The 15,768-nt window shown below is 37.6% G+C and overlaps 1 protein-coding gene across 1 annotated transcript in view; it reads right to left on the bottom strand.

The window, feature by feature from the left end:
• LOC306856609 (ERC protein 2-like) overlaps window positions 1-15,474 on the bottom strand; it is a gene marked incomplete at both ends in the record, with an annotated part of 51,415 nt that extends 35,941 nt beyond the window's left edge. The window contains one exon of the mRNA XM_079395969.1: window positions 14,821-15,474. Within this exon, the coding sequence (XP_079252095.1) occupies window positions 14,821-15,474 (654 nt within the window). The remainder of the gene's footprint in view (window positions 1-14,820) is intronic.
• Window positions 15,475-15,768: the final 294 nt, after the last annotated feature.

Raw genomic sequence — 15,768 nt, 5'->3', positions numbered from 1 at the left:
AAAACAGAGGAGATGAGACTTTGGCTAATTAAATTTGTCGACCAAATAAAATCTCTATTTCTACAGCTCTATTTCTGTTGTTTTCACTCTTCCCAGCATAGATCATGTTTCCTTCAGGACAGGAAGTTTATTGAGGACACAGGACATTTGTCTCTCTTTCTCTTCTGTCTATCTGTCTCCTTCCCAATTCCTTATCCTCTCCTCCTTCTCTTTCCGTCTCCGATCAATAATCTGTCTTGGCTGGCAAAGAATTCAAGGAAAGGGTCCAATTATTCAATTTGCATAATTACAACAGTTTGCAAAGAGCCACAATCCCCTGGGTTGAAAAACAGCGGCCAGAATAAATGCCATTCCTTACAACCGGAGATATAAAGGGTTGCTATTTCCGTGCATTTAAAGGGAGCACTCACCCAAAAATAAAAATTTTGTCATCATTCACTAACCTTCATGAATCCCTTGGAACAATAGCAGAATTTTCATTCTTGGGTGAACTGTCTCTTTAAGAGCATGAGGTTTGAGTAGAGTTAGCTGAGTCATTCATAAGTGTTCAACTTTCATGTTGTGTGTGTGTGAGGAGCTCTCAGATGCACTGAAGCATAGGCAGCCATGAATATGTATCCCATACGGCAGCGCGTGATAAGGGGAGGGGGTTGTAAGAGCTGGCAGCAGGAATATTCCAAACCATCCCTGAGGAGGCTCGCATCACTTCCTCTCCCTCTCATTACCCCCCATTATTATCACAAATGTTTCAGCATCATGCATCCAAGAGAGACACAATTTATCAGTCAATTTGTCATTCTGTCGACAAATTTAATTTTGATGCATATTGAATCTATATGCTGTGTTTAAACATCTAAAAGATAAAAAAATGCATTTAAAAAATTTAAATATTGTTAATAATAATGAGAAATGTCTCTCAAATCAGCAAATTAGAATAATTTCTGAAGGATCATGTGACACTGAAGACTGGAGTAATGTTGCTGAAAACTCAGCTTTGCATCACAGCAATAAATTACATTTTAAAATATATTCTAAAAGAAAACAGTTATTTTTATTTGGAATAGTATTTCACAATATTACTTACAGACTTACCGACCCCAAACTAAACAGTGGTGTAAATAAAAATATAGCCTAATAAAAAAATATATAAAAGGACCTCTTTACCATAGTATTATTTAGTAGTACTAGAGTTAGTAATACACAAGAAATGTGAATAAATAACATCCAAAGGAATAGGCATCTAAAGAACAATAATTGGATTATTTTGGCTAGTTATACTGAGCTAATTTTGCATTTTTCAGAATCAAACACTACAGGCCTCATTCATAAAACACAAGCAGAACAAATTTATGTTTTAAGTAATCCACAAAACCATTGGATTGAACTCAATCTGGCAATTTACATAAAATGGTTTTATTTACAAATGGTTTTACGAGGGTTTTCATCCATTCATTCATTCATATTAAGAACTGTAATGAGCTCTTGGTTTCGAGAAGTGAACAATCAAGCTGAATGTTCAAATCTTTGCTTGCTAGCCAGAGCAGATTTCAGGAATACAGATCTTAATACAACAGCTGACATACACTGTATGCACGTACACACACACACACACACACACACACACACACACACACATGTTGGTTTTTGTGGTTTATGGGGACTCTCCATAGTCGTAATGGTTTTTATACTAAACAAACTGTGTGTGCTATTGCCCTACACCAACCCTACACCTAAACTTAGCCCTCACAGGAGACTTTGTGCATTTTCAGATTTTCAAAAAAACACCATTTAGTATGTTTTTTAAGCCTTTTGAATTACGGGGACATAGGCAGTGTCCTCATAAACCACCTTCATATTGTAATACCTCTGTCATACCCATGTCATTATACAAATTTGTGTCCTCATAAACCACATAAACATGCACCCACATACATACATACATACACACGTTCACATCCACCCCCATGACAGATGCTTCATCTTTCTGCACAACATCCATCAGCTCAGTCCAAATGTGGAAATATGGCTTTGGCTGTCAACCACCACAGTAAATGTTACTGCATCTCTAACTGAATGGTTACACTGAAAGCCAAAACAACAGCTGGGATATAAATAATACTATTAAAGCAATCAATTTTGTAGCATTTCTTTTTTTTTCCACAAAAAAAATCTACCTGTATTGTTAGTCAAGATGTTATATATCAGCAAGTTGTACATGACTATTTTCCAATCTCCCTGAATAGAATTACACATTCAGACATGCTTCTATACCTTTAATCCCTGTTATGATTAGCTAACCAGCATACTTTATTCAACATGATGGATCATGAGCTTAATATGTAAATGTACATGGTCATCTGTTAAACTTTTCATGCTGTGACAGGACTTCTTCTTCTTCTTCGGTTGTCCATCGAATTCCGATGACGACGTCCACGCCTTTAGCGGTGAGACATTTGATGACTAAACAGTCCGATCCTGGACCCACAAACTCTATTGCAGGTGGGGCATATGTATGTAATGGTGGTGGTGGCAGCCATGGCTGTATTTCTCCTGGTTCGCTTCTGCTGGCTTATGGTTGTCCTCTCCATCTCGAGCGTATGAACCCCATCTCTACACAGCTTTTGCCAGATGGTACGGTCAGCAGCAACATCATCCAGGTCCTCGGGTCTGATCTTACACTTCTTCAAGGCGTTCTTCATCTGATCCTTATATCACTTCTTCGGCCCCCCCAGCTGAACGTCGACCATGATGTAGCTGGCCGCAGAGCACTCTGCGGGGCAGTCGACATTGGGGCATCCTTATCACGTGCCCCAACCACTGCAGCTGGCGCTGGGTGATCATGGCCTCAATACGTCTACAGTTGGTCTTCTTAAGCATTTCAGTGTGAGGCACACGATCCCGCCAGGTAACTCCCAGTATGCGCTGAAGGCAGATTATATGGAAGCGCTCTAGGGACCTGATGTGATGACTGTAGATTACTCAAGCTTCACAGCTATAAAGGAGGGTGGTGACACAGACCTCTTGGTATACGGCAACTTTTGTGGAAGGATGAATATGGGGAATATGGATGAATAGGGGAAGTCGTGGCCTAATGGTTTGAGAGTCGGACTTGTAATCCAAAGGTTGCGGGTTCGAGTCTCGGGCCGGCAGGGATTGTAGGTGGAGGGAGTGAATGTCCAGCGAGGTGTAATAATGGCTGCCCATAAATGGCTGCCCACTGCTCCGGGTGTGTGTTCACGGTGTGTGTGTGTTCACTGCTGTGTGTGTGCACTTTGGATGGGTTAAATACAGAGCACGAATTCTGAGTATGGGTCACCATACTTGGCCGTATGTAACTTCACTTCACTTCACTTCATATTCTCGATAAATAAATAATGATACATTTTGTGACAAGACCACAATGAAAAAGGAAACAGCTGAAAAAGTAATTTTTAAAAATTTGTGACTGGACCACAATGAAAAGGCAGTGAAAAAAGAAAAAGAGAAGAAATATTTCATATTTAGACATATTTAGCCAAAGCCACTAAACACCTCAGGGATTATCATTGCTGCATGCTAAGACACAACAAACGCTCACACACTCACACAGATACACACACACACACATACACCCCATTGCTCAGCAGTACATGCTAAAGACCAATAACCACAATCTGTGCCGGAGCAACTGTAGTTAATGTTCTTCCCCACAATCACCCACCACACACACACACACACACATTTATTTATAGTCTCGTTATTCACAAAAATCAGTGGCAAGAAAAATTTATTTCTTCTCTCTTTCAATTCTTCACTTGTCCATCACAGAGCGTTGTTTTGCTAATCTGTTTTCTAATTCCCTCCGGCCACTACTTCCCCTCGCAAATGTGCTTTTCACCAATCCATCCATCCCTATTTATTTTCCTCCACCGCTCTAGACTGGGAACAGCGAGGAATGCATGCGAAAAATCACTGATTAAAGAATCAGTGTCTGTGCCTTGGATTTAGTTTTTAGCAATTAGTTTGAACAGGGAAAGAATGCGATCGAAGATCATTACTTTGTTAGCCGTGACAACAGGGAACAGAGGACTCGCTACTACCCCTTCTTTTATCTTAGTCATGCCAGAAACAGTACAAAGAGACAGATCTCTCACAGAAAAATGGGATAAATTGCAAATATATCACCACAGGAATGGGAGACGTGCCTTTTTACTCTTTTAGAAGGCACCTTTTCAGGACAATTTGAAATAAAGCAAAATTTATGAGATCATTGTTTTATTGCAGGTTTTGAAATAGGTTAATGAAACACAATTTTGACCAGCAGTTTTAAAGAGTTTTGTCTTTCCTCTGATTGTTCGTCTGCCAATGTAGACCGAGATTCACTTATATATTCAGTTGATTTTTTGTACCTGCTTTAAGATTCCCAATCACACTTGAAGAAAAAGCTTACTGTAGTCTAGGAGAAAAATCTTGTGAGAGCCGTAAGCTTCCACAGACCTCTGGATCTGATGCCAAAACTAGCTCTGTGGAGAGCCGTGTCAATTACAGCACATGCCCACGCTAGCACTGTGGATGAAATGAGCATGTTCATTTAAATGCTAATATTCTGGTTGTATAGCATTAGATTACGCCCGAGATGATTTATAACAGCACGAAATGTCAGGTTAAATTCTAATTACTACAAAATGGACTAAATTGTACAAGATTTAAATCTAAATTGTACAAGATTCAAGCCTGAAAATACACTCTGTGCAGGGTTACTATAGTAAACTAAAACTGAAACCATAAAAACAGGTTATTACTTTAAATAAAACAAGCTTTAACTACAATTAAATTTTTTTTAATCTTAAACTTATTTTTATTTTATTTATTTATTTATTTATTTTTTATTTTTTTTAAAGTCGTGACGTATTGTCAAGTATGGTGACCCATACTCGAAATTGGTGCTCTGCGTTTAACCCATCCAAGTGCACACACACAGCAGTGAGTAGTGAACAAATGCACGCACGCACGCACGCACGCACGCACGCACGCACGCACGCACGCACGCACGCACGCACGCACGCACGCACGCACGCACGCACGCACACACACACACACACACACACACACACACACACGGAGCAGTGGGCAGCCATGCTGCAGCGCCCGGGGAGCAATTGGGGGTTTGGTGCCTTGCTCAAGGGCACCTCAGTCGTGGTATTGAGGGTGGAGAGAGCGCTGTACATTCACTCCCCCCACCTACAATCCCTGCCGGCCGGGGACTCAAACCCGCAACCTTTCGATTACGAGTCCGACTCTCTAACCATTAGGCCACGACTTCCCCTTTTTTTGTTTCAGCTAGTTGCAAAAACTATATAGACATTTAAGACTATACAGACATTTAAGAAAATTTAAACTAGTAAAAACATAAAAACACACAACAAAACTACTAAAATAAACAAAAATTTAATAATTAGTTCACCCAAAAATGAAAACTTTGTTATTAATTACTCACCCTCATATTGTTTCAAACCTGTAAGACCTTTGTTTATCTTCAGAGCACAAGTTAAGATATTTTTGAAATCCGAGAGCTTTTTGACCCTCCATAGACAGCAACACAACTGACACGTTCAAGGCCCAGAAAGGTAGTAAGGACATTGTTAAAACAGTAGACATCAGTGTTTCAACTGTAATGTTATGGATCTACAAGAATACTTTTTGTGCTCAAAGAAGAAAGGGAGTGAACGTGCATCGAAGACTGACACGGAAGAGAAGAAATTGTTGAATAAAGTATTTTTTTTTGCTTTCTTTGCACACACAAAGTGTTCTCATAACTTCATAAAATTACAGGTGAATCACTGATGGACTATTTTAATGATGTCCTTACTACCTTTCTGGGCCTTGAACGCGGTCGTATCCTTGCTGTCTATTGAGGGTCAGAAAGCTCTTGGATTTCATCAAAAATATCTTAATTTGTGTTCCAAAGATGAACGAAGATCTCACAGGTTTGGAACGGACATGAGGGTGAGTGATTAATGACAGAATTTAAATTTTTGGGTGAACTAACCCTTTAAAGTGAAAATAGAGAATATTTATATATAACTAAAACTGAAATAACTCAACTAAAATTAAAATGAAAGCTGATGAAAAACTGATTCACGATATTAATGAAAACTATAATCACTCTGTGGTACCTTGAGATGTGGTTCTGAGATGCAAGATGACAACAGAAAAGTGGTGACTGAAAGTGAGCACGGCTTATTAATTTTAAGCATTAAATTCATGATCTAAATCTGGTCTTTCCATTAGCTTTCTCAGTCATGCTGAAACATACTGTGTGGATCATTACTCTCCTCGATACCGTCGTGTTTAAACACAGGCCATCAAATCTTGTTACTGTACAAATCAAAAACAAGTCAGCCCCCACTAATCCTTTTTGTATTGGCTTTCTTTCAGGCACCCGCGGGGGCCGAGAAATTGAGAAAGCAGAAAAAAGAGTCAGAGAAACAGAGGAGGAGACAGAGAGAGAGAAAGACCCAAAAAATAACCAACCACACTTGAGATAAACATTCTCATTCATCCGTTCACCTCACCTCTGAGTCCTGAGCTACAAAAGAGCCATTAGCACCAAGCACAAGCCACCCAACGGATGTACCCAATCATCATTCATCAAAGCCCAGCTATTAACAGCAAAGAAACCATCAATCTAAGATGAGAGGACTGTTTTAGAAGAACTAGACTAAGATCAAGAGGTTGCTTGTCTATTTACATCAATACCTTTTCTCAATCCACTGACCAAAAGGATTTACCAGACTTAATGGAAGGTCACAAGCAACATTATTACAACCCTTTTCAGATTAATTTTATTCATGCAAAGCACAATTCCTTCTTAAAGGGCATCAAAAAGAGCATCAAGCATAGCATATCCTGCCCTGTATTTACACTACCCATTTAAAAAAAATATAAAAATACAATTGTGGTCTGTAAGATTTTTTAAATAAATTCTTTTATTTAGGAAAAATGCATGAAATTAATCCAAAGTGACAGTAGAGACATTTATAATGTTATAAAATATTTCAATTTAAAAAGAAATGCTGGTTTTTAACTTTAGGCTCAGCAAATAATTCTGTAATAAGATGTTATTAATATTTGATAAGTTATTAATAACATTGATAGAATGATTTCTGCAGGATCATGAGACATGAAATGAAAAAAAAAGTTAAAAACAGCTATAAATTGTAATAATATTTCACAATATCTTGTTTTACTATGTTTTTGGTCATATAAATGCAGCCTTGGCAAGCAGAAGAGACGTCTTTCAAAAGCATAATTTTTTTTTGAACACTAGTGTATATGTTCCACACAACTCTGAGTGCACTGAATCAAAATTATGTTTTAAATGGAATAATAGCCTGCTGAGAAGAAGTAACCTAAACCAATCTAAGATGGTTTTAGCTCTCTGAATTCAGAATAGCACACTATATTAGTCTCATTATTTCTGCCATACCGTATATGGGAAGAATAGTAAGAGTAGAATGCTTTTCTGATTTTAGCCAGAGCTTGACCATCTAAAAATGGCCAAAACCCTTTTAAACCAAAAAACAAATCAGTCTGACTAGGCTGGAGACCAACTAAAAGCAGCAAACTAATTTAATCTGGTTCAAGCCTTTTTTTAGTATGATACCATATAATTTACTGCCTAATCTTTCTCGTAAATAGCATGTGAAACGGTAGGTTTTATGCAAAATAAACATTCCAATCGGTTTGTTTTCACAAGATCTCACTATAATGCATGTTTAATTCAGCGAGCTGCGTCTACTTATCAGCTTTGAAATAATTCAATGTTTTATCCAATTCTGTCTACTGTAAATAATGACTTTATCACTCTGGCAATGGAAAAGTCAACTTGAGCGCATTGCATTGTGGGATGCAGCATCTCATGTTCTGTGCTTGGCAAATGTAGTATGTCAAGAGTATTTCATTCATAAAATCTGCATACTGGGCATGGTATACTTACTATGCACAGTATGCTTCATATGGCATTCTGAGCATCCCAAGTGATACCCTGTGACGAAGGATCCTTCCCTGATCAGCAACACCGCGGCCCACCTTTCGCCTGCCCACCTCCAGAATCACAGCAGGAACATGTGGCCACGAGGAGGGGTGTGAAAATGAAGCCCTGCTAACAGCATGTGATGACGTGCGTGCGCCTTATACTAATTGTGTCTGGTGACCGCTGCTGTATAATCCAGCATGCCGTGTCTCCTTCGAAGCTGGTATCTTCAGTACATGCACAAGTGTCCTTGAGGTCCAGACGTGCTGGAGGACATGGATGGACTAGGCCTAGAGTACACTATAAGACGGAAGGTCAGCAAATAATACTTTTTTTTTTATTCTGTACTGATTTGTACAGAATAAAAAAAAACTGAAATATTTTCTGAAAGATTTTCATCTTTTCTCTTTCAATTTCAATGGCTGTTGCTCACTACTACTCTCTTTCTTGCCAGAAAAAAAGGTTGGATGGATTTCAAATAAGTTTAAATTGTATTTATTTATTGTAGTGTCCAGAATACTAAAATAAATAAAAAAAGAAGGCAAAAAGGGAGCTTTTTTCAGAATAAATTTAAAATGTATGCTAAATATTTATGATGAAAAAACAGTGTTGGTTAAGTAAATCTATTTTTCAAATTAAAATTATATTGTGTTTAAAATTTCAAATGCCGAAATATATTACATTATGTACTTAAAGAGGAAAAAAAGAATTTCAAAAACATTTAAAATGTATGCTAAATATATAATGAAAAAAGTTTGATTAATTATATTTTGTTCAAACTTTTAAATGCCAAAATATATTACAATATGCACTTCAAGGGTCAGAAAAGCATTTTGTCAAGAAAATTTACAATTTATGCTAAATATATGATGCTGGTTAAGGAAATATATATAATTTCAAATTGAAAATATATTTTGAATAAACCTTCAAATGCTAAAATATGCACTTTAAAGGGCAATAAAAAATGCTTTGTCAGTCTTAAAATACACTTAGATGTGAATGCAAAATGTATTTAACATATATTTTGAATATGTTTACATTAAAAATGTAAAAATGAATATAAATAAATATAAACTATTAAAATTGTATAAAATATTATATTATATAAAATATTACAAATAAATAAAACTAAATATTTATGTAAATATATTTTAAAATCTATATTAATATACAAATATAAACAGAAAATACCAATCATGAGATTATATAGATTATTGCTTATACATTGTATACATTGATTAGCAAAACGAGTAAAATAGTAGAATTACTGTAATGATATCTGTCAGGTAGAGACATTTTATGTTTATGGTTAAGCTGATGCAAACCATTTTATTTGTACCTACATTTTCATATCTCTTTCTGGATACTGTGGTTCTCTTGGATCATTTTTGTTTGCATATTGTTCATAAAGCCTCTTTGAAAAATCTCACCATGAGTCATTTTAAATTTACATTTATGCACTTTACATATGCTTTTTATCCAAAGCGACCTACATTGCATTTCAAATACACATTTTATGAGTGAGTTGCAGCATTTATATTCAAATGAACAGATAAACAAATACATAATAACATGCATACAATGTCTGATCACGTCATCTCAACTCCAAGGGCTTCATAAGAAACCTCTTGCATGTCTTATCTTGTTACTTTACACTAACTGTGTCACTGTAGCACTGTCACTGGATATGTACCTACAGCTCTGCTAATGTCCTTTCCCATTTTCTGGGCACTGCACGAACACACACACACACACACACACACACAGACACACACATGCACAGGTGTTTGCTGGGAGCTGTGGTGACACCATCCTGAGTTAACCTTGAGGACTCAGAAGAAGGGACAGTATCACGCAAAGGAGAAATGAGACACACACACTTTCACAGATTGGCTGAGCATAAGCCTGACTAACTTGCATATCCAATCTCATTTGTGTATTTCAGTGTCCCTGTTCCAGTATCCCCTGCATTTTAACCATGATTGCATTCTACGCCACACATCTGCTCCTCCATAGTGAGCTTGCAATAATTTTATATTTATGCAAACTAAATGCAAGGTCGTTTTCTCTTTTAATACAGAGCCGTGAAATAATCAGAACATGCTGCTTCTTACATTTTTCTATTAAGAACTGATAATCTCAAATATGTTTCAGAAAAGATCTCAACAATGTCTTACACTGTGCTCAGATTTAAATGGGACCTATTATGCCCCTTTTTACCATATGCATTATAAGTCTCAGGTGTCCAAAGAATATGTCTGTGAAGTTTCAGCCCAAAATACCCCACAGATCATTTATTATATCATTTTGAAAATGCCTATTTTGAGTGGAAGCAGAACAGTTGCCATGCATGCCCCTTTTGCAGAATAGGGCTGTGCCTTTAAAGCTCGTTCCTCAGATACTCTGCTAAAAACATCTGTTTTATTTTGATTGTCATGTCTATCACGCAGAAATCATGCGTTTTAAACTATATTAGTTTAAACATCTGCTATACGATTTTCTTAGCACACACATCCGAAGCATGTGCATGTCTCATGTCTTATTGCGCTTAAACTGTCAAATACACACAAGCTTATGTTAAAAAAAACACATGAGTTACAAAAACAGTCGGTTATGTCTGCAGCGTTTTCGCAAGTCTCCGTTTTCAAAGGTCGAAAACACTGGAGTAGTGTAAACGACAACCGTAGCAAAAGTTATACATTTTAAAACGAAAACGCACTAGTGTAACCGAAGCCTGAGTGGCTCGTTTTTCACAAGCTTGCAGAGAAAGGCTCACCAAAAAAAAAAAAAAAAAAAAAAATTACTACTGGTTGGTAGATGCACCTGGGACACGATTATAGCAATTACACACAGAAAAAGTCAGATTTTCATAATATGCCACCTTTAATAGTAGAGATATATTAATCTCACTATGTCTCATTAGTGTCTGTTTTTAAGAAATTTCAAATTCTTAAAAATGAAGGTTCCAAATGAGAGTTTTTGCAATGATACCATAGAAGAACCATTTTTGGTTCCTCAAGGAACCTTTCAGCAAACAGTTCTTAAAAGAACCAGTTTTTCCTTATTGCGAAGGACATTTTAATAATCTAAAGAACTACTTATATTATAAAAAACCTTTTGTGCGATGAAAAAGATCCATGGATCTTCTTCATGGAACCATCAATGCCAATAAGGAACCCCTATGCTTAAGAGTACATGATAACTAAATCTCCTGAGCAATGAGTGTGATTTTGTCCTGTTCTTCCAGGCCGTATTTGCTCCAGGTCATTCAGGTTATTTAGATGGCACTAGCTCACTGCAATTTTCAAATAATGTATTTACCCAGGGCTTTTATTAAGCCATTCCAATGTTAAATTGGCCTTGAGCGTAGAAACTGACCTGTTGATAATCAACTTCCTCAAAAGTTTCTAGTGACCTAAGACAGAATCTTCAGCAACACTCCGTCGTATTTTGCATCATCCCTACTTTCTTCAATTTCATTAAGAACCCCATTTTCACCCAAGGACTGCTAATTTATGCATTCTGTAGTCTTCATCTCCACTGATGTCTTGAGGGGTTTTAGGAGGGGTTTTATCTAGAAAATGTGATAGCAATTGAAAATATTCACTAGTCATTTGCAAGGAAATTATGTCTCGACATAGATTTTATTCAAATAAACTTCTGCAGCCTAGAGACGGATTGTTTCAGAAAATGCCATATTCCAGCTATTTATTTTTGATAAAATACTTTTATTTTCTAACAAAACAGTCTCACTGCAATGACACATTACGAGATTTGGGGGAATGAACTCTGCCTGCTTAAAGCTTTTTTTATTTTATTTGCATGCATTATCTGCACTGTTTTCGCATTCAAAACTCTAAAGGACTTATGCAAAAGAGGTAACTGCACAAACATGGTCAAAACAGTGCATAACAAAGTTAGCATGTCTAGACCGGCTCTAAATCGGCTCTTGAAAATGCATAAAGTGCATTTGGTTGCACTGTGAATCAGGAAATAGGTGTAATTTGATCAATAACTGCTGCCAAGATCACTAGAAAATGTTCACAAATATCTCTTTTAATTAAAAAACCCCAGTAGGCAAATTTACTTTTGTGAATACAACACAATAAGCCTAATTTGCATAGAAAGGAGAACTGTTTGTGCTGAAATGAATGGCAATGATTTCATTTAAATATGCATGGAACCTGGTTAAACTCAACTGAGAGTAGTTCAGTGAGATGAATGCGAAACACAACACAACTGTGAATTTGCCATGAGTACTTGGTAACAAAATGTCACTAAATTCCAATGTGAAATGCAATTCAGTCAAATGCAAGACTCTTGATATGGTATTTACAATATACAAGATCCCTATGGTGCCTTAGAGGATGGGTGGATAGAGTAACAGAGAACAAGATGGAGAGGACATAGGACGAGGAAGAGAGAGGAAGAAGCACAGAGTGAGCACAGAGGAGAGAGAGCTGGATGACAGAGACAGAGAAAAAGAGACCGTGTTAGAGAAGACAAGGAATCAGATGAAGGAAAACAACGTCTCTCAGACAAGCATTTGTCCTTGACATTTCTTCGTCTCCAGGCCTTGTGCAGCGTGCTGACGGAGTGTGATTTAACTAGGCCACTGCCCTACTCTCAAAAACACAGACGGACAGGACGAGGTGAGACTGTGAGAAAACAAATGTCTCCGGCCCACAGCTGTTGAATGCATGAGAGTAATCTTGAACCATCACACATTTTTGTAGGTATTTAATCAATAAGCTGTGAGAGGTCTTTATTTCTTTAAAGAAGTGGTTTTTAATTCGACCATGCTATTCGCAATGCTTGGAACTGAATTCTTTCCCTCATTAAAGGCCGGTAAGTACAAACTCTTTGTCTTTTTGTTCCATTTTCAAATACTTTTTGACTTCAAATTAAAATCTGCTAATTAACCTTGTAGCTGGTTGGCTTGGTTCGTGCTTGTAACTTTTGTAATGAAGACTGTTTTAAAATCCCTTTGGAAAAAAATGAACGGAAAGAATATCTACAGAACCGAGACAGCTGAAAAAGTGGGCAGGCACTGTTGCACTCTATAGCAACTTGACAGATTAAATATAGAATTCATGTCATGTGCGGTCAGACGTATGTAAATATATGCTACTCTTCAATGGATTTTCAGCCAGAACTGTCTAAAATGTGTTTCAGTATCTGTGGCTTTGGCGTGTCCATTGACAGAGAACCACATCTGATTAAATGATGAAATATTAATGATTATAAGAGCCTCTTTCCAGAAGTGCCACATAAAAGACAGACAACCCAAAGAAGAAATCAGCTGAGAAGAGACTTAAAGAGCATGTGAGAAAACAGTGAGAGGGTGATTACACAGTTGAGTGAGACACAGAACAGAGAAGAAGAAAGGAACACAGCCCACAGATGACACCAAAACTGGAGGCAAGAAGAGCAACCTTGGCAACAGAAGAATTCATAGACAAGGCGTATCCCTCAAGTAGGCAACTAACAAACTAGTCTTGAAGAAAAAGTTCAGCCAAAATTAACACTCTGTCATCATTTATTCACCATCTCGTCGTTTCAAACCTGTATGGCTTTCTGTGTGACGTGAATAAAAAGAGTAATTCTGACCAATGTTCACGCTACTCTTAAATTGTAAGAATTCACATTTTCAAATATTCTGTCACTAACTTTTATGTTCCACGGATGAAAGAAAAATCATACAGATTTGACTAACATGAGGGTGAGCAACCAATGACAAGTTTCATTTTTTGGGTTGAAGGTATAGTTCACCCAAAAATGAAAATTCTGTCATAAATTATTCACTCTCATGTCGTTCCAAACCTGTAAGAACTTGTTCATCTTCCTAACACAAATTAAGATATTTTTGATGAAATATGAGAGCATTCTGACCCTCCATAGAAGAAGAAATCATGAGACGTCAGTGATTCAAACGTAATTTTATGAAGCTACGAGAAAACTTTTTGTGTGCAAAGAAAAAATTCATGTGCAGGTCTTACGGGTTTGGAACGACGTGAGTGTGAGTAATTAATGACACAATGTTCATTTTCAGGTGAACTATATCTTTAAAAATATAATATGTAATAGTGTAATAACATACGATACTGTTCGAAAGTTTGGGGTCAGCTAAATTTTTTATGTTATTCAAATAAGTCTTTCAAGCTCACCAATCTCTGATCAAGAACACAGGAATTTTTTTTTTTAAAACAACTGTTTTCTATTTTAACATATTTTAAAATGTTATTTATTTCTGTAATAAAAAAGGCAAATTTTCTGAAAATATTATTATATGCTGATTTGGTGCTTTTTTATTATCAATGTTGAAAACAGCTGCTTAATATTTTTCTGGAAACAGTAATACAGTTTATTCTTTTGAACAGTAGTGTACATCATAAGCTTATCAAAGCCATGAGTAGACAATAAATGATCTATAAATGCCATAATGTATTATTAATACATCTTAGCAAAATTCACTCTTAATAAAAATAAAGGTTCCACAAAGGGTATCACAGAACAATCTGATATTATTAGAGAACATTTTTAATTTCTATAGTTCTTTAGGAGGTTATCAGTGTACTGGCTTTTCCTCTGCGAATGGCTGATATCTAGGACAAATAATGTGATCTGAAAAACATATAATATAACATCAAGAACTTATTCTCCAAAGAACCATACAGCATCTCAAAAAGCCAAGAAAACGGGTCTTAATTGGAAGAATTACTGCAAATACGCTCTAAAGAACCCTTATTTTTACTCAAGCATAGCTCCTTATCATTCTGCATGTAAGGTAAGGTAACCATCCTAACCTGATTCTCCTCGTGGGTCACTCGCATCTGTTCTTTGAGGATTGACGTGCGAGCTGCCTCCTCTTTCCTCATCACGCGTTCTTTCTTCAGCTCGGGGCTCCAGAAGCTCTTGATGCTGTTGGTGGAAGAGCCCAGCTTGCTGTCCTTCAGGTCCAGCTCCCTCCGAAGTAGCTCATTTTCCCTCTGCATGTCCCGCAGCTGCGCTTGGAACTCCAAGAGTTCACCTCCACTGCTCCTAACCGCCTGTCGCAGTAGGGCCGACGGCGTCCCCTGGTGGTGGAGCATGGACAGCGAGCCCAGATCTCCATAAGACAGCAGGTCGGCATGCGGGAGTCCCACTGTTGCGATATTAGGGGTGCTGCCCATGGCTGTAACCCGACCGCCATACATCGCTCGACTTGCGGCCCGACCGAGCGTCATGGTGCCTTTAGGGTAAGTAGCCGTGGATCCGACCCCTTCATGGTCACTCAAGTACATTGGGCCAGATGTTGCGTAGGCAGCGTTGAGGGACTGGATGTTCTCCATGGATAAGGTCTTGACACCCGAACTGCCACTGTTGGCTCGACGGTGGCCCAACCGAGGAGAGCGGGGCAACCGTGGGGAGCGAGCAGGGCTGCCCTCGATGTGGCTGACGGCGCGCGCACTGCCATACATCTCCCAAGGTTCTGTAACACTGAGAGTCTGTAAGAAAAGCCCCTTCACAGATCGACAAGGGTGTTTACTGCATCCTAGAGAAGAGAAGAGAAGAGAAGAGAAGAGAAGAGAAGAGAAGAGAAGAGAAGTCACACACTTCAAAATGCAGTCAAACACTTCAAAATAGCTGCAACAAAGCGGCTTTGTGTATTGTCTGGAACAATTCTTCGCTTTCATTTACAACAGCCTAGAGCTAATCAAAATGCAAAGACGTATTAAGTTCCGTTGCAAAACATAACGAGACATTGTATTCTT

Source organism: Barbus barbus (genome assembly GCF_936440315.1).
Source record: "Barbus barbus genome assembly, chromosome: 37".
Lineage (NCBI taxonomy): Eukaryota > Metazoa > Chordata > Actinopteri > Cypriniformes > Cyprinidae > Barbus > Barbus barbus.
The sequence above is the reverse complement of the archived record's forward strand: the minus strand, read 5'-3'. Positions and strand labels throughout refer to the sequence as shown.